The 20,391-nt window shown below is 34.0% G+C and overlaps 2 protein-coding genes across 11 annotated transcripts in view; one reads left to right on the forward strand and one right to left on the reverse strand.

Moving 5' to 3' along the window:
- Nucleotides 1–7,664, forward strand: part of LOC106078917 (RNA polymerase II-associated protein 3-like) — a 31,081-nt gene extending 23,417 nt beyond the window's left edge. For all 10 annotated transcript variants that reach the window (XM_013240003.2, XM_013240002.2, XM_056026490.1 and 7 more), the window contains 6 exons: nt 333–525; nt 2,668–2,769; nt 5,192–5,632; nt 6,437–6,534; nt 6,848–6,942; nt 7,470–7,664. In XM_013240003.2, coding sequence (XP_013095457.1) covers nt 333–525; nt 2,668–2,769; nt 5,192–5,632; nt 6,437–6,534; nt 6,848–6,942; nt 7,470–7,558 — 1,018 coding nt within the window. In that variant the 3' untranslated portion in view covers nt 7,559–7,664. The remainder of the gene's footprint in view (nt 1–332; nt 526–2,667; nt 2,770–5,191; nt 5,633–6,436; nt 6,535–6,847; nt 6,943–7,469) is intronic.
- Nucleotides 7,665–8,044: 380 nt separating this feature from the next.
- LOC106078922 (39S ribosomal protein L46, mitochondrial-like) lies at nt 8,045–20,268 on the reverse strand. Its single transcript, XM_056026495.1, has 5 exons — nt 20,013–20,268; nt 13,876–14,071; nt 11,949–12,213; nt 9,941–10,036; nt 8,045–8,372 (listed from the first exon to the last, which is right to left on the reverse strand). Exons 1-5 carry the CDS (start codon nt 20,083–20,085, stop codon nt 8,220–8,222), a joined length of 783 nt encoding a protein of 260 aa, XP_055882470.1. The 5' UTR covers nt 20,086–20,268; the 3' UTR covers nt 8,045–8,219.
- Nucleotides 20,269–20,391: the final 123 nt, after the last annotated feature.

The following is a 20,391-nucleotide window of genomic DNA, read 5'->3' on the forward strand; positions in this document are numbered from 1 at the left end:
ATCAAGATGGCCTACATTAACTATTAGATGTTGACACATTGAAAACCTAGCTTATACTGATCCTTGTCTTGTGCAGTCTATGTCATTATGCATCATCATCTAAATCTGTGTACATGTCCAAAGTTGTATAGTTCATGTGTACAATTTAAATATATTCTTTTAAAGATTAGGCACTCTTCTAGAATAAATATTTATCTATCTTTTGTTTTGATTTGACTGCACTTTTATGTAATCAAACTGTTAGAACTCACAAAGGATTAAAGAAGAAATGCAAAAAAATTAATGATGACAGATGTTTGTTCTATTTACTTGTTTTATTTTTTGTTACTAAGATTTGCAGCAGCTGAATTGGACTGTACTTTATCCCTCACACTTGATCCATTGTATGTCAAGGCTTACCTGAGGCGTGCAACATCAAGGTCAAGTGTTGGTAAACTGACAGAAGCTATTGAAGACTTTAAGCGTGTACTGGACCTTGAGCCAACTAATAAACAAGCCAAAACAGAACTGGAACATCTACTTAAGGTTTATTTCAATGTCTATTTGATTTTGTGTGTGTGTATACATTTAGCATTCATATAAAGATACATCTTTTTTTTTTTTTAATTCATTTGAATTGATTATTAAGTAATTATCTTCATCATCATCATCATCATTCCTTTGAGTTCCTCATGGAACATAGGGCCTCGACATAAACACGCCACTCTCCACGGTCTCTTGCTAGCTTTTTGATGGTGTCTCAGCTCTTCCCGGTCTTCTCTGCTTCTTCAAGTACACTGCGTCGCCATGTTCTTTTTGGTCTTCCTCTGCGTCTTGTTCCCTGGGGGTTCCACTCTATGGCCTGCCTAGCTCTGTTGCTGGTATCTTTTCTAAGGGTGTGACCAATCCATCTCCACTTCCTCTCTAAGATCTGCACTTCTATATTTTTCTGTCCACTCATCTCCCACAGTTTGGTGTTTTCTACTTTGTCATACCAGTGTATTTTTAGGATATTTCTCAGGCATCTGTTGATGAAGGTCTGTATTTTTTTTGTTGTGGCTTCAGTTGTTCTCCATGTTTCAGAACCATACAGTAGGACAGCCTTGACATTAGAATTAAAGATTCTTAGTTTAGTCTTGTTTGAGATGTAAGGAGATTTCCAGGTTGGTTTTAGCTGTGTAAATGTCTGACGTGCTAGATTTATACGGCGTTTAATGTCTTCATCTGTTCCACCTGATATACTGACTACACTCCCAAGGTATATAAAATTTTCTACTTGGTCTATTGTCTGTATAAGTCTATATAAGTAATTATCTTGAGGATACATATTTAAAGATATAATTAGGGTTCCCGGTTATTTCATCCCCGGTCACTTCATCCCCTGGTCATTTCATCTGCCAGTCACTTCATCCCTGGTCATTTCATCCCCTGGTCATTTCATCCGCCAGTCATTTCCTCCCCCTGGTCATTTCATCCCCTGTTATTTTCATCATCTGATCATTTTATCTAACAAATAGTCATTGTAATTAATCATGAAATGAGCAATATTGAATCTATTCATTTTTTTATTTCAATGACAAAAAGTGTAACACATTAGATAAGAATAAAATTACAATTAAATGCCATTATAAACTATAAAAATCTAACATGTATAAATATAGAGGTAATGTAAAAAAGTGTTATCCTGTAATGGGTGAAGTCAGCCTTTATTAGAAAAAAAAAATAAAACCTTATTTCAAGAAAGAGCGATTGAAAAATAAAATAAAGTGAAACATGGTCGTACTTCCACCACACCTTGGGCCATTAATGATAAGTTATCAGTGGCATGGTCATAATTATTCTAATTGCACTTCTATCTCTCAAATGATTTTTACTACTTCCACCAAACCTTGGCCTTTGATCATTACATCATGCACAGGATAATATTATAATATTACAACCACCACATCCAATAGAAGCGCTATAGCTAAGTACACACCCAGATTTACAATATATTATAAGATTTCTCATCAAGTATGCAAAGTGGAAGAGAAAACACTATAAACGCATTAGTAACATGTCAAAAAATATCAAAAAGCATTCTACATAATCATATTTATATATTAGCCTTAACAGCACAATTAAACAATGAAAAAAGAAAAATATTTAATTGGGGATGAAATGACCAGTCACCATAATTAGAGTCCCCCCATAGAAAATAAAATATATGCAATTCTTACTTCTGCTCTTGTGCACATTTGTAGCTAGGTCTGAAAAGTCAGATACTTTTTGGAATACTTTTCATGCTACATTAACAAATGTGTCGTAATATGAAATATAATGGCTCTGAACAGTTAGATGGATGTATTGTTATTCCATATGTATGTATAATAATACATGTATTTAAATAACAGTCTTCTGATGTATTATTATTTGTTAAGATTTTGTTTTTGTATCACCATGTGACAATAGTTTATTCAATGCACTCTGGTTCTATTCCTTTTGTGGACATGTGGTGGAAGAGTATCTGAAAGAGTTTCTTTGCTATACTTAGGTGCTTAAGAATCAACCTTGCCCATGCTAAATCTTGAATGCAGCCATCTGGATTTGAACTCAAGACCATTAGTATGGTAGCCACATTTCTTTGCCACTCAGCCATACATATTAATGAATGTTGTAACTTAAAACTGTTTCTCATTTTAACTTTAGGAAGTAGACAGAGAAAAGAAAGAGACAGTCTTGTCCAGCCTGACAGAAGGAAAGAAAGGGCTTGTTAAACCAATTTATAAGCCTCCTGAAGAAAGATCTAAGGTAATTGTAATAGTTTTCTGTGTTGGCCATTGCCATTTTTATTTTAAAATACCTTTTTTTTTCTTAAGTTTGATTTGGATTTAAAATATGTAACATTTGTAACATCGTGAATGTGTATAATGTTGAATGCGGGGTTCGTGTGTCCACTCAGCACATAACGGACATGAATAGAATACTAAACTTGAGTCAATCTTCAGCAGACAAATATAAGGTTTATTCAATAAAACAATTGTTATGAAAATTATATTGTGTATCGGTTGTCGTTCTTATGTTTACATGTGCTTGTAACTCGTCCGTGAGAATGTGTTCACGAAATGTGTGTTGTGTAGTCATTCAGTGTATTAAAGCCATACTATACAGACATGGTTTTCGACTCTCTTATCTTTATGTTCATAAAAATTTAATACACTGAATGTCAAAGTAAGAGCTCAAGTAAGCTGATGAGCTTTTACACTTTATAGTTGGGTCTAGTTCTCCTTACTCTAAGATTGTATGTATGTGTAGTTTCATCTGCTTGAGTTTCGGACGGTCTGGCTATGTCTTCAGTGGTGCTGCTGGTTTCTTCAGGCATGATAGAATCAGTAGGTTGATTCCTGTGAGGTGAGCTTTGGATGGGGCAGCCAATAACAAGCTCTGTTCTACTCTGATTCTCATTTTCTATAACTATTTGTTCCTCCCTAGGGGCTAACATTCGTAATGAGACAGTTTCCTCTCGGCCGTTTGGTGTTTGGATTACAGCGTACTGAGAGTTGCATGTTACCAAATCAACTTCCTCTATTATGGGATCATATTTAGATGATCTAACGTTCTTCTTCAGCAGGAAAGGACCAGGACTGGTCAACCATGTTGGCAAGGATGTCCCGGAACCACTTCTTCGGTTGAACCCAAGAAGTCGTTCATGTGGTGTCCTGTTAGTTGCAGTGCATAGTAATGACCGGATGGATTGCAGAGCATCATTTAGTACTAGTTCCCATTTAGCTATGTCCAATTCCTTAGAATGTAGAGCCAAGGTGATGGCTTTCCATAAGGTCCCGTTAAGTTTCTCTATTTGTCTGTTTCCTCTCGGACTGTAAGGGTTGTTCTACTGGTTGCAATTCCTCTCTCGTGGAGGAAATGCTGCACCTCTGTAGACATAAACGAAGTTCCCCTGTCAGTGTGGATGTACGCTGGAAATCCAAATAGGGCGAATAGTTCATTGAGACATTTAACAACCGTAGAGGAAGACATATCGGGACATGCAAATGCAAATGGAAATCTAGAGAATTCATCTATAATGGTAAGTAGATATCTATTTCTTGAAACAGTAGCGAGAGGTCCCTTGAAATCCATACTAATTCTCTCAAAAGATTGAGTTGCTTTAATCAGTCCTCCGGTCGGCTGTTGAAAAAAACGGGGCTTTAGTTCTGCACAAGCTTGACATTATTCTATTACAGTTCTGACGTCATCACAGGAAAATGGAAGATTTTTAGTCCTTACGTAGTGCAATAGTCGAGTAACGCCCGGGTGGCAAAGACTAGTGTGAAGCAATTTAAGGTCATTGCGAGTGATGGCAGGTAGATACTACTTACCTACTAAGAAATGTTTCCATTTCCTCAGCGACTCAACAATGGCATATGCTTCTTTCTCAACTGAAGAATGTTTTCTTTCACTTTTGTTAATGAGCGAGAGAAGAAAGCAACGGGCCGGCCATCTTGGTTGAGGGTAGCTGCAATGGCTATATCAGAAGCATCCGTCTCAACGGTTAAAGGGCGATTCGGATCAATAGTATATACAGCAGCTTTTTCAAGCTCATTTTTCAAACTTTCAAATGTTTTTTGACTTCTTCGGAGACAGGAAATTGTTGATTTCTTGTTAACAGGCTTATTTTTGTTGAGAAGTTAGGTATCCACTGTGAGTAGTAAGCCAGAAGACCCACTACTCGTTTCTGTTCACGCATGTTCATTGGTACGGGTAATTGAATGACCAAAAGATACTACCTAACTGAATTGACCAAAAGGATACTACTGCATAAATTTCAGTTTGGTCATTCTTACTTCTTGTTTTTATATCAGGAGTTTCACATGTCTTTCACCCTCATGACCTGAGGTGAACATATAACAGGCAATGTCAACCGAGACTGTGACACATTTTAAATGTGTGTTTTGAAAAAAGAAAAAGATTCAAGCTAACCTAGTTTTTGTTAGCTATGGAGCATTAATTAGCACCTGTTTGTTTGGTGAAATTAACATCTTCACAATTTGTCTTCTATTGGAAAGGCAACCAATAACTTAGTGCAGTCTTAATCTCCAATCATTATGAACAATAAGGTTAACAAAAGTTTTAGCATAGAATGTTAAAGAACATCTTTATTTTATAAAATAATTAATAAAACTGTTTCTTTTCATTTAATTAATTTAATAATACCTGTTTTTTTGTTCTTAAGTTACCCTTGAGGACTGTGCCAATAAATGAGATTAGTCTGAAACAAAATAAGCCACTAGAATCTCCCTCTCAAAGCCAAAGTGAGATGGCAAAGTCCTTAACTGCAAAAGAAGGCAAAGAGTTTGATAAGTTTGTAAATACAGCTTTGATAAAGCCTATGACTGCTAAGTCAACTGAAGAACAAGAAGACATTTCAAGAACCCAAGTGTCAAGCACTACAGACACTCACATGGAAGAGGAAAGTCCATTTAAAGTTTCAAGTGATGCTGAGTGTCATCAACTCTCTACAAAAATTGTTACACAGAATGATAATAAAATCTCAAAGTCCAAAGTGGAGCTCGGGTGTGGAGATTCGTTGACAGTTCCAACAACATCATTTCAGTTTCAAAGTGACTTCAAGTTATTGAAAAACAAGCCAGAATCATTTTTCCAGTATTTTCAGGTAAGCATTCCATAAATACACTGGAGTCCCAATAAATTATGCTTAATTCGAAACCAAAATGAGTATATTTTTAGGAATAAAAAAAAAATGAACAAAGACATTGAATAAGTGTACTAAGTATTAAAAATTACAGTACATTTCAAAGATAGATAATGTAATGAACAAAACAGAACAATGTAACTACATGTATATTCAAATCTGATACATTAATCTAGAAAACTACTTTGATTACTGTATAATAAACATTTGTCTCGCACTTCAAACACAGTTAGTTTCAGAGAGAGGAAATAAAATAAACTGTGCTTATCACTATATCCTTTACCATTTTATGTAATTACACATAATATTTCATAATTATATTTATTTTATTAATAATTTTGCTTAATCTGAAATACTGGAGTATACTTTTATATGAAATGGGTCCACTAATCATTTCAGACTATCAGGACTCCACTGTACTTGAAAAAAAATTCTCTGTTTTTTTCTTATTTATTTTTAAGAAGATCTTAAAAACTTCACAAGTAATAAGAAGACCAGATTAGCTTTTTGACCATTTCAAAAAAGTGAAGTAAACCTTTGATATCTATTGATCCATGAAGAGATAATGCTATTATTTAGAATATTAGTTAGGATAATAAAACAACCATAATTATCCATCTTCTGCTCTTTATACATTCTAGATTCAATTCAAAGTTAACCGTTTCTAATTTTGTATCTACCACATGTCTGTGTTGTTCAAATAATGAAAACATTTTATTTATTGTTTTAAAAAATATTTGCATTGTGACAATTTTATTTCTATAGGCCATACCTCCTGCCAAATATTCTCAATTGTTTGGACAATGTCTCGATGCTGACATACTAACAACTATCCTCTCCACTTTAAAAGTGTACCACAAAAGGTAGGTCAGTGTGAGAGTTTGATTCCTGGTACCGATAATGAAGATAATCTAAAGGTAGCTTTTTCGTTTGGGTCCCTGAAGGTCCAAAGGGCAGATATAGTAGAAGTTCACTTATCAATTCTATGATTTGAGGTGGTATCAAGTGGCTAGTGCCAGTATAGTATTTAAGTCACAAATAGCTAGCACTCCTGTTTATGTAGCACATCCTATAACTTTTACAAGAATCTGTCTAGTTTGACAATCTGAAGGATGCAGACATTTTTACTATTGCTATTCATAACTTTGTGTTTTTTTTTGTTTCTGTAATGTTTAGCCTTACATTGAACCTTTATGATGTGATGTTGAACCTGACACTTGTGAAAAGATTTTCTATGACTGCTATGTTTCTTTCTCAGAAAGAAAAACAAGGTCAGAAATATTTTTTTTGTCATTACTGGTATATTGTAATTTTCATGCTTATGATCAGCATACAAGTATTGACAATATTGTTCTTTCCATTGATAGAGTTATTTAAAACTATTGTAATTTACTAGTTTAGAGAGTAGGTTAGTTTTGTTAGTTAAATATATTGTGTATAGTTTTAGCGATAGCGACGGTAAAAGTAATGACGTAGTAAGACAGACTAATGACATAGTAGACTTAGGCGAACAAGGGACCAACATGGCGTTATGTTAGAAGTAGGCTGTGTTTTGAATAGTACTTGAATAGTAGTTAGATATAGCGACGTTTTAGAAAGACTGGACGGATTTCCCAGTGGTTAATAAAGTCTCATTTTATAGAACTGAATGTTGTTATCAAGTATATCTATTTTGTAATGTTCTGTGGCTAATGTTAAGTAATTATTGATACATAGTCGAAGTCAGATTAGATTAGCCCACAACACTATTAACAACTATAAATATACTAGTATTATAATGTCTTATTTTCTTTTTTAGTGATCCTGGATTTGATTCAGCTTTTGGAAGAAGAACCAAGTGTATCACCAGATCAACTCAAAACTTTGAGAAAAAAATATGAATTGTGATAGCGTTGCTTAAATTTACAAATTCTAATTAATCTAAATATATGTGAGATGGTTGAAATAAATATCTCAAAAATTTGAGTATCAAAAATTTGAGTATTGAAATCAGTACTTGTGTTTTGTAGTGTGTATTAATTGATTTTTTGTTCATGTACCTATATCTGTCAGCATAATATTGGACAGAAAAAAATTAACTACCATACTGAATTAAAAAAAGAAAGCATTATTATTTATAATTTGTTCACATAAACTGTTAACTAATTAAAACTTGTAGTCTAATGACAGTGCAGCTAGTGGTTGCATTGGTCAAGAAATAGCTACTGAAATCGTTAAGCATCCTTCAAATTTTTTAGGAAGACAGCAGAAGGGTACTTAACTAAAGTAAATATGACCATGAGTAAAAAGATATAAGATCACAATTGTAGCATAATTAATCTGCCAACAACCAAAAATCTTTTAACAAATACAATATAAATTAACAAAAAGGCATTCATTTTTTTATTTATTTAAATTTAAGTTTACATGACAATGAAATGTTTAAATGAAATGTAATAAATGTATAGCACAAGTTCACAGTAACAAATCCATCTAGAACATTGTCATTATTGTCAGGAAGGTACCATATATATATTATACATTAAACAGCATTTCTTGAACCAAATGTTCAGAAAGGAGGTATAAATTTTTTAATATTTTTACTATATGTAGGAAAACAATATTGTGATAATTCATTTCTGGTCAACCATAAATAATCTTTGGCGAAGTCTTTGTTGAGTATGACTTGTCCGTCTCTGTACCAGGCTTTAAAGAAAAATATCTGAAAGAACAAGATTACTTGATATTGGCATTACTTTAATAGGAGGTGTGGACTTACATGAACTGTTAATTAAATCCTATGTTAATAGGTGTAAGCATTTAATATACATGTTTTCTTTTAAAGCACACATTTTTGGAGGACCATAAGTAGCAGTTGCACCAATAAACATATACCATACATTTATTTGGCTGTGGATTCCAAGAATGGGAAGGCTGCTAAAAGCTGTCAGTGTCATTTTTAATGGTTTAGATCTAAAAACTAGGAGCTAGAGAAAATCCAATTTTGTAGCATGTTATGCTTACACGTTCATAGGCTACTTATTGGTTTTCTAAAAAAGACCCTTCTGTATTTTAAAATAAGCATGGTAGTTGTTTTTCTTATAAGATACAGCACACCATTTTACATTCAAAGCTTAAGTAGTGTACACTAAAATAATTCTTTACAAGGAAATAACAAACCCAATGGCAAACATCAATTTGTATATGTCGTGAATTTGCTTATTTGGATTGTCGCCCCCTTAGTGTTTGTTTACATTTGTTAACCTGTGTACTGACCGTATTTCGTAGTCCGTGTTGTGAACTCTACTATGTGTGTAGTTGTTTGTCATTCAGTGAAATAAAGCTTTAAATGTAACATGGTATTGTTATTATTAAGTACAACAGTATATTATGTAATATTTATATTGTATATTTTATTTAAGGTATTTTAAAACGTTTATTTCTTCTAAAAAAGAAAATGACTACATAAGCATATTATATGCACATATTATAAACATTTTTAAAAAACAAGATTTAATAGGCTTATCTATTTTATCTATTAAATAACAAATTTGGCCTGGTTCACATTTACACATAGTTGACAAGCAGAATCTGGTGTATTGGAAGTGAGGGATGGCCTGTTTAAAATGTACTAAACTAGTTTGATAGTTTGTACTTCATACTTTCTGATATTCACACAAGAGATTCCTATGATTTTATGTTAATCCAAAAGGTTCAGTTTAGTTCTTTAAAATAAACATTTACTACCACAACAGGTCACTACAGACAAATTCATACATCAGAAAAAAAAAGTGATCCAGCAAGAAACTGGGCTTAAAGCCTCCAGACACATCTCCCCATATGCTAATAGACTGTCAGGCCTTATTAGATTCTTCCCAGAGTTTCAGCCTCATGTTTCCACTCTTTGATTGTATTGTGCTTTTTGACCTGCACTGCCTTCTTTCACTTGACATAAATAATATAATTAATTTAATAGAAGACAAAATAAGTAATTACTTGCCTTTTAGTTACACCATTCAGATGAACAGATGCAAATGAAAATGTTTCAATCTTAAATTAAAACATAAATATGGATTCCCTTTCAGACACCCCCCCCCAAAAAAAAAAAAAAAAAAAAAAAAAAAAAGCTGTGGCAATTAAGTTGAACACAATGTATGCAATGATGAAATCAAATTTACAATAGTGCTTTCAGCTTTAGTCAGCAAATGTGAGAGACATATGGGCAAGAAAAAACAAAACAAAAAACTTTTGCCTGGTTGAGGGAGCAATATAATAATTTCAATGAATTACCTTATCAGGCTCAAATTTAGCAACTCCGCATGGTGCATTTCCTAAGAATGTTGCTTTAATATTTCCACCAATTGAAGCTAAAGCTCTTTCAGCTGTCTGGATATAATTTTTAATTTTAAATGTACAATTGAAAACAAGAAAAAAAAACTTTTTAATTTAAAAAAAAAAAACAACAAAGGTTATACAAAATGCAATTGTATCAATTAGTTTGGATCAGTCATGTAATTAAACTTGCAATAGATCTAGACCAACAAGAATAAATCTGTGAAATTAATAATATTTGTTCCATTTTTTTTTTAGTTAAGCGCTATTTCATACTTTTAGCTTTCCCAATACACTTTGATCCAATCACTTCTCTGGACCAGTTGGGAGAATTGAAAAAAAAAAAGGGAAAAAGGGGGGGGGGGGGGGGAAGAAAGAAAGGAATATCTGTGTGGATTTTAAAAACATTTACAAAAAAAAAAGGGGGGGGGGGGAGAGAACTGAAGTCAAACCACTCTGCAAGTGAGGTACTTATAACTAGAGAGGACTGTATAGTTATATATTGTTTGATTCAATTTAGAGCGCAACCTATAAAAGGGACAATTTCAGCTTATACTACCACTTCAGTCAAATATAATTTCCCTTGTTCGAGATACCAAACAAAATAATTACCAATAGTTAATAAACTAATTTGTTAATTTTTTAAATTTCTTCATGTGTTGTCAGGTAAAAAAAAATAATTGTGGAAAATTTCTGCTTGATCCAAGATTGGGTGTCAGAGAAATAACGTGTACAAACTTTTTACCGGACAGACAGAGTTGATACAAGCTTTGTAGTGATTCTTTTCTAGGGATAATTCTTTTAAATATTTTCTATCCCAATGATTCATTGTCTAGGGATATTGCTTTTAAATCTTTTCTATCCCATTTAGTTTAATAGAACAAATGTGCTAATCATTAGAAATTAAGTTTCTCTTTCAGACCTTATGATCTATAGGGAAGATGATGTAAAGGTCATCTGTTTCTGTGGCCAGCACAACAACCAACCGCCTTTATTTTTCCCCAAATGTCAGGCACCCATTAGAACTCAGGTGCCAAAAAAATGTAAAATCCCAGTCTTCACCAGGATTCAAACCATGGACACCCAGTACGGAAACCAAGCGATTTACCACTCATTCACCATGGCTCCTGTGCTAATCATTAGTCTTATATTAAATTATATCAATTCCGACAATCACTTATTTTAAATATTTTACATGCAAATTTGAATTTGTTCAGTTACATTAACATATTTCTGTACTAATTACTTGTGTTTATTTAGAAAAAATTAAAATGTCAAGAATTAAAAAAAAAATCCTTTATACAGAAAAATGATTTACAAGTTGACATACTTTGTTATGATGCAATTAAGTGTTTGATAAAGGTTTACCCTTTGTTAGGCTTGTTAAATATGCTGAAAAAGGCCATTGATTAAAATTTTTCCTGCTCACTAGTAAGAGCTCAGATGTTGTTTTAAGGATTTTTGTTTGTGTGTAAAAATGTTTGTTTGTAAAATGTTTTACATGTTTCGGATGTTCCTTCAGAGTTGAAGATAGTTTACTTCCTAGTCCACACCTCTCGCAGGACGACTGGGGATGGGAGCGGGCAGGGTTTGAACCTGGGACCATCGATAAGTCCAAACAACAGTCCAGCGCGCAAACCGCACGAACAGGCAGCCTTTCTTTGGTATCAGTAGGCTGTAAGTTTTTCTTTAACATATATATATATATACATGAATGGGATATTTTGATACTGGAGTGTTCTCTTTGCTTAGGTTTTGAAGTGGAATTTCAAAACTATATGAGGAGCCTATTGGATAATGTATGTAAAATAAAAACTTACAGACTACTGATACTAAAGGATAAAAATGAAAGCAATTTATTGGATGAAGATTTTTCTTCACTACTGCAGTTTGTTTCAAACTCTTATAAACTACCAGTATAATAAATTATTATTGGGCAAGATAGAACTATTGATGTATAACAAACCTGTCGCAAATTTTCACCTTCTTGCCAAGAAATTTGAGGCAAAATCCAGTGATCTTTGCCATTAATGTTTTGTTTGATGACTAAATACAGGCAGGAATCTAGTTGCCTTTCAAGAGACTGCCTGTCCTTTTTCCGATCTGCTTCAGTTTCTCTTGAGGCAGGCTGAAATGCTTTCAATTCTGCATCCCATTTGTCTTCAAGGTCAAGGCCAGTCTGAGCTTCAGCATGGGTTTCTTCCTCATCTGTTTTGCTCTTAACATTTTTTCTGCAAATAGTGAATACACACATACATAAAAAAAAAAACATAAATTATAAGTGAGAGGACTGACAAGAGATCTGAATGATTGGGATATTAATTCAGATCTAAGGTATACCTTTTTTTTTCTTTTAAGTTATACCAAACACCCAATCTGACAATATGCAAAAGTCATAAAAGCACAAATATATAAGCATGAAATATTAGTTTTGAAAAATGGGTCAGTTTCATGGCCACTCATAACCACTGAGAGGGGCAGCCTTAGCAGTGTGCGGGACCCTGGGCAAGCGTCATGTGCGGGGCCCTTAGTTGCAAGAGTATACCATATATACTGTACCACATCACGCTAATGAGCTAATGTGTCTCTAACACTGTAACAATAACAATACAGTAAGTCCGCCTCTAAGCTGTGGGCTTTATTTACATAGAACATGATGTAGGTACTGTTGGCCTACTATTGGCCGCTTAAGTACATTATGTATGGTATTCAGTGTATTGTAATTCTTCTCTATAAACTGAAGCAAATAAAAGGAAAACACTTGCGCACTACTAATATTATGTCTCTTCTCTTACTCTGCAAATTGAAGCCAATTGGATGTTCTATAAGAACAATGTGTGCTATAAGAGCTATAGTGGTCCCTACACTTTCGCAGACCCGACTTTTGTGGAAGGGCTATACCACGTTTAAAAAAAAATTAATTGAAAAAAATAGTCCTGCATTAAAAAAAAAAAATGGTGTCACGGGTTTTCCCACGGCCGCATGATGTCTATTCACAGTAAAACAACAACTGAATATGTCATCGCCAAACTTTCTAGAAGCTGGCTGGCCGAAAAAAATTCAAGCACATCAACTGGTTCATTACAGGCTAGGTTACAGTACCAAATTAGGAATACTTCTCATACTCTTTTTTCCATTGCAGACTAAAGTAACAATATATTTAATGTATACGTACCAATTCTTTTTATGCTGTGATGCGACATGACAATGCTGTATGACACTTTTTGAAAATTACAGAACATTTAGAGTTTTTAAAAGGAACAGCATGTAAAAGTTATTATCTTATCTTATATAATCTTATATAATACAGACGTTACTTCAAAAAAGATGATTATGTCCAACGCGTCATGCATTCAGTCATGCATATTAACCAATGACTTAAATTCTGCCAAGTCACTGGTTTTCCTGGCTAGCTCAGGCAACCCATTCCATGCTCTAATAGCACTAGGGAAGAAAGAGTATTTCTACACAGTAGAAGGGTGCCCTGGATAAAACGAAAACGAAAGATGCCAAGGTGAACTGTTAAATGACGATACCGTACTGAAATAAAAAATGTATGTTAAGAGCTAAATTGGTAATTGGTATCATAAAGATACTGAGAAAATATTGAGTAACAAGTCCTTGTTTATAAGAACTGAATTCCGATCGCGGGCCTCCACAGGTGCATGGCCTTGGGCGGTTGCCCTACTTGCCACCCACTAAGGCCGCTACTGACCACGGAAATGGATGAGCTCCACAAGCACTGAAATCATTGACTTCAACAAATTTTACATAAAGCACTTGTAATTTGTAACATTTTTGTTTTATAAGATAATAAATCTTAGTTAAACTTTTTTAAACTTAATCTTTACAGTCTAAAAAAACAACAAAGCAATAAAATGTAAACAACTTACTTTTCACGCATCAACCTCACTTCATGATCCGAATAGTGACTTTTTTCTAATTCTATTTGTGATAATAAATTAGAAAAGCGCTCCTCTAATTTGGTTTTGGTGGCAGTAATAACTGGATATCTCTCTATGCAAACAGCTCCAATCAGGTTTGTAGGATGTGCAGTAGATAACTGTTTAGATTCAAACTTTTTGGTACCTAATTAAAGTACAATAATTATTTTTAAAAAATAAGATATAAATCACCTTTGAACAAGGAAGTTGAAAAAAAAAAAAATGCATATCAATTATATAAAGCAGAATGTTTGGCATCTGTATGTATGTATGTATGTCCCTGTATAGAAATCAAAACCGTTTGACCAATCTTGATAAAACTTGGCAGAAATGTTCCTTGGGTAACAACTTAGACTGTAGTGTATGTATTGTAGCCCTAAAACCCTCAAAAAAAAAAAAAAAAAAAAAAAGACCAACTCTATTACAGCTATAGTATTTCATGGATCTAGGCCATGTTTACAATGGTGACATGAGAAAAGATCGAAAGGATTTAGATCTAGATCTAATTTTAATAAATACACTTTGCGCAGATAGTTTTTTTACTTTGACACATGAAAATACAAAATTGGTCCATTCATTTCATTCTAAAATAAAATTAACCTTCAAATTTGTGTTTCAAAACCATTTTTTTCCTTATATCTGTGACTACGGATTTCCTGACGAACATTCTTTCATTAGACAATGTTTCTAGATCTAAAACTCTAAGATGATATAGCTTCTCTTTGCACAGATAGTTTTATACTTAATACATGAACATACTAATTATAGTCCATTCATTTCATATTTTGATCAAATTAACATTCAAATTTGGCTTTCTAAAGCATTTTTAATACATTCGTTTACGAAAGCTGCGAGGCAGTGTTGAAATAGGCCTATATTCATTCATGAATCACGTACTAAAAATTATTTTGTTTAATTGTTTACTTTATAATCCCATTCTTTTAACTAATCGGGGTAAACCCGTTTTAATTGTACTATTAATCTATCGCTCTTTTTCGTTTTTAATAGATATGTATGCATCGGCTTCGGGTAAACCCATTTTCGCAAAACTAATTTTATTTTCGTAGCGAAAGAGAAAGGATCATTAGCTAAGTTTAACATACTTAGACTTACTTACTTAGACTTAGGTCCTCCCGCGCCGTTTGGCGCATTGGGCGGCAAGCTGTCTCCATAATGATCTGTCACTGGCAATGTCTGGAGCCTCCTCCCATCTGGTGTCCACTGTTCTGAGGTCCTCCATGAAGGTGTGTCGCCAGGTAATACGAGGACGTCCCTGTTTGCGCTTTCCTCGTTTTGGCTTCCAGGTTATCGCAACTCTTGGTGTGCGTAATTCATTTTGACGTAGAACATGTCCCGCACACCTCATGCGACGCTCAGTCACAACCTCACTAAGTGTTCGACTCCCAGTTCGGCATAGGATTTCCTTGTTTGAGATCCGGTCTGTGTAACTGACTCCCAAAATCCGTCTCAGCCATCTCTGTTGAGCCACATTTAGTCTTTTCTCAATTTTGACAGATGACTTCCACGTCTCACATGCATATGTAGCAGTTGGAATGACGATTGTGTTGAGAAGGTGTATTTTTGTCTCGAGTCCAATGGCTTGGCTAGTCCAAATAGGCTGCAGCCTTTGGAAAATGCTCCCTGCCTTTCCTATTCGACATGCTACATCATGGTAAGCATCTCCATCATTTGTTATGATGCTGCCAAGGTACGTGAACTTGTCCAGCTCTTCAAGCTTTGACTCGCCAAGTCTGATGGGGACACCCTTTGCCTTATATCCCACTCGCATAATTTTAGTATTATCCAAGTTTATGCGGAGGCCAATTTTGGGTGCCTCTCTGTCTAGGCTCTCCGTCATTTCTTGAATGCATTTATTTGTAGCCCCGAGTAGTGCAACATCATCAGCAAAGTCCAAGTCCATCAATCGGAGTTGTTCATGCCATGGAATACCAAAGGCAGTCTGGTTCATTGCTCTCCTCATTATGTAGTCGATGGCTAGGAGGAAAAGGAAGGGAGATAAGATGCACCCCTGTCTCACACCTGTCTCGATTGTAAAAAACTCTGTTGTTCCCTCTTCTGTTTTAATGCAGCAACTAGACTGACTGTAAAGGCGTCGTAGGATCTGGACGAATTTTTCTGGGATACCGTATTCTCTAACTATTTTCCATAGTGATTCTCGGTGGACACTATCAAACGCTTTTTTGAAGTCCACAAAACTGATCATTAGCCGTTGTTGGTACTCAAGACTTTGTTCTATGATATTTCGTAAAACGAAAATCTGCTCTGTACATGATCTGCCTCTTCGGAAACCTGCTTGTTCTTCTCTGAGCCTTTCATCTACAGACTGTTGAAGCCGTCTCAACAAAACAGTGCTGAAAACTTTGCCTGGGACAGAGAGGAGAGTAATGCCCCTCCAGTTGTTGCAATCTGCCAAGTTGCCCTTTTTTGGAAGCTTTACAATCACTCCCTTTTGCCAGTCCTCTGGGACTTTTGAAGTTCGCCAACAGAGATTTAAGAGATCAGTCATTCTGTTAACAATGCACTGTCCCCCATATTTTAGCATTTCTGCTGATATCATGTCTAGTCCTGGTGCTTTGTTATTCTTTAGCACTGCTATGGCCATGGTAACCTCCTCAGCAGTTATTGGGTCTGTCTTGACCTTGAGATCATTGTCTGGAGCTAAGTTTAACATACATCTAAATCCAATCCACTAGATTAGTAAACACAAACTTAGACCAGCAGGCCGCGGGTAATGTCAGGCTAGTATACATATATAGTGGGAAGCATGGTGGAAAGGCTAAGTACGCTTGAACTTGGCTACCCATGAAGGGGGCTCGAGCAGAGTTGTATTTACTGAGTGCCTAAAGGCAACACGGAAAACCTTCTCACAGATACCCCTTTCCCCCACAAATGAGATGGACCATATCGCTCTGAGCATGCTATAAGCATGAAAGCTATAATTTTATATTTCTCTCTCTATATATATAATATATCTATATCTATAGTAGTTGTGTTACTTGGTCTGGCAAGGTTACATATATGCATGTTTATCGTATTTTCTATGTAAAGCAAAAGTGAAAATTAAATTCATTTCACTAGTATAGATCTGTTAATTACTATCATTAATATAATACCTAATTAAGTCAGAAAATTAGATTACAAGTTACTTGAGCACTAAAATCTCTAGATTCATCCGTGTAGTGAATAAAATGCTCTCTTAGTGATAAGAGCGTAAAAAATGTTTTAAACTTGCAAACAAAATTTTATCTCAAGTATTTTAACAACTGCAATTTTTTTTTTTCTTTTAAACAGGTTGCACTTAGAAATAGATTATACTTTATTAATGAAATATAAAAGGCACTTTTTGTTTTCACCAATACAGAAGTTAGGATAGAGAGCAAAAGTTATTTTTTTTTTAATACTAGATATCATGCTTGGCCATAACTCTACCAAGTTTTATCACTGTAAATCTTATGTGGTGCTTATAAAGTGGAAAATACCATTTAACAAAGTAAAAATGGCCATGGACAGTTTTGGTGATAGTCTATAAAGAAAAATTTTGTGAACAAAAAAAAACAAACATGTCAGGCTTTGTAAAGCCTAATATTCTGCATATATTGAAATAGTTTTTTTGTACTAAACATATACGCACATACTGTGACATATTCTAGTAATTTTAAATTTAGAGGAGGTTCTTATATTTTGGACACTTCATCACATTCTCCTTCCTTGAATGCCTTGCTTTTTTTGTTTGTAATTCATTTGTTTTTATGTTTGGAGCAAAAATCTATGTTTCGGGACAGTGCACATGTCCAATTTTAGATAAGTTCCAGTAATTCTGTTCCGTTTTTCCAAAGCAGATGGCAGTTTTTTAGATTCTTGGTAACCATGATGTAAAGCTGTTGTTTTAACCTCCCCCTGCAGTTCATACCCATATAAGGGATGAAGGCTATATTATGAGCCTGTTTGATCGTAGGCTGATGGGCATATCAAAATAAGCTTCCAAACATCTTTAGAAAGACATGCCAATCACATTTATACCGTTAGCTGTTAAATAAAATTTAAAAAGGGGGTGTCCAACGAATAATAATGAATTCAACTTATTCTCCTTCCTTGGACACAGCAAATTCTTAATAAGAAATATTATTGGGATTAATAAATCTATGATTTTTTCAATGAATAAAGATGACCTAGGTTGAGATATCTATAATATATAATTTATGAATGAAAGAAAAAGTGCGGGCTGCTAATTTGAAGCCAGAGACCATGCCCACTGCAGGTGATCACTCCAGATGAGCTGGCGGTGAGGAGAGGTATACACTAAGCGTTTAGTGTCTCAAACTATCAAACAGGCAGTGGAGGGAAGGGGGAGAGAGTCATGAAAAGAATTATAAGCATCTATGGGACGGAGTTAATGTGTCACAAAACGAACATCCAAATTATGAAAACAAGTAGAGGGTCCTTGGATGGGAATTAAAAGAAAGACAGAGAGAAAATACATGCAGCCAATGTAGCCAAGTTGAAAATATCATGTTTATTAAATTATAATAATTAGTTTATAGATATATAATCTATATAGTATATAGATTTATTTCTGTCTGTTTATACACATAGATTACATAGGTATATAAATAATAAACTATAAATGATATATATATATATAATATATATATATTCTATATATAGAGTTAGAGAGAGAGAGACAGAGAGAGAGAGTATATGAGGAAATAGACTATAAATGTATAAATACATATTGCAAAAGTAAATCTACTTCTTTTAATACAATCTAAAAAAAAATTAAGTAACACAGATATATTTTATTAGCAATTACATAGTGATGTACAATGACGGTGCTCACTGTCCAAGTGAGGAGAAAGCCCAAAAACTGCGTTCAATATAGGAGCATGAAGTGGCCCACTTTATTTTAAAACAAAATCTTCTCTTGACTATGAGTGGTAATTCAAAGGAATACAGATATTTTTATAATCCTTTAGTTGCAGAATAAGAATCTGCTTTCAGTTTTTTTGTAAGTTAAACCTTCACCAAATAAAAAAATAAAAATGTGGGATGTAGTTCCCGTAAGTCGGTGTTCAGATATAAGAATCTACTATTATTAGCATTAACTAGAATTATCTAGATCTATAGTAGCTTCTTATATAAGGCACAGCTCATCGAATTCTCCTTTAAGAAACCAAGTATGTAAAGCTATTGTTTTAACCTCCCCGGCAATTCATACCCATATAAGGGATGAAGGCTATATTATTAGCCTGTTTGATCGTAGGCTGGTGGATATATCAAAATAAGCTCCCAAACATCTTTAGAAAGACATTGCTGGTGGTGAGGAGAGGTATACACTAAGCATGTAGTGTCACAACCTATCATACAGGCAGTGGAGGGAAGGGGGAGAGAGTCATGAAAAGAATTATAAGCATCTATGGGAGGGAGGGGATGTTAAGGTGTAACAAAACGAACATCCAAATTATGAAAAGAAGAGGGTCCTTGGATGGGAATTAAAAGAAAGAGACAGAGAATACATGTAGCCTAGTTAGGCCTAGTTGAAAATATCATGTTTATTAGAATTATAATAATTAATTTATAGATCTATAAATTATATAGATTTATTTCTGTCTGTTTCTACACATAGATTATATAGGTAGGCATATATTTAATAAATAAATAAACTATAAACGATATATATATATATATATATATAGAGAGAGAGAGAGAGAGAGAGGCAATATACTATAAATACATATTGGAGAAGTGAATCTACTTCTTTTAATACAATCTAAATAATTTTTAATTAACACAGATATAATTTATTAGCAGTAACATAGTGGTGTTTCTTAACGGTGCTCGATGTGCGCTAAAGGAGAAAGCACAAAAACTGCCTTTATTATAGGAGCATGAAGTGACCTGATTTATTTTAAAATAAAATCTTGACTATGAGTATGAGAGGTAATTCAAAGAAACACAGCTATTTTTATAGTCCTTTAGTTGCAGAAATAATAATATATAGATCTCTCTAGTATAGATCTATTATTATTATTCTATAAAATCTATACTAGACTATCCCCTATACCTACCAGAATTTTGAAGAAGTTTCAAGCGCGATGACATTGACAATGTTTTTATCACATGGCGGTGTCGTAGAGCCATGTTACAAGGCTTATAAAAATCCAGATCTAGAATCTTTCATATAGATCTAGATATCTATAGATTCTAGATCTAGACTCTAAATTGATTGATTCTAGATCTAGATTCTAGCCTCTAGTTCTCTAATAGAATAGATCTCTACTAGTCTCTAGGACCTAGGTCATAAACAAATAGTTCTATTGAATAAAAAAGTTAAACTAGGTAGTTTTATAGCAAAACAAAATAAAATATTTGGTACTTTGGGCCTTGAGGAAAAAACAATAACAAACATACAATTAAAATTAAATACTAGATCTATAGCATTTAAAA

Source organism: Biomphalaria glabrata, chromosome 4, assembly GCF_947242115.1.
Source record: "Biomphalaria glabrata chromosome 4, xgBioGlab47.1, whole genome shotgun sequence".
Taxonomy (NCBI): Eukaryota; Metazoa; Mollusca; class Gastropoda; family Planorbidae; genus Biomphalaria; species Biomphalaria glabrata.

Coding starts and splice junctions, on each gene's coding strand:
- LOC106078922 (XM_056026495.1), bottom strand. CDS start 20,085: ATGGCTCTACGACACCGCCATGTGATAAAAACATTGTCAATGTCATCG. Junction 12,214..13,875: donor GTGAGGTTGATGCGTGAAAA/GTAAGTTGTTTA, acceptor CACTATTTGCAG/AAAAAATGTTAAGAGCAAAA. Junction 10,037..11,948: donor AAGGTGAAAATTTGCGACAG/GTTTGTTATACA, acceptor AATTATATCCAG/ACAGCTGAAAGAGCTTTAGC.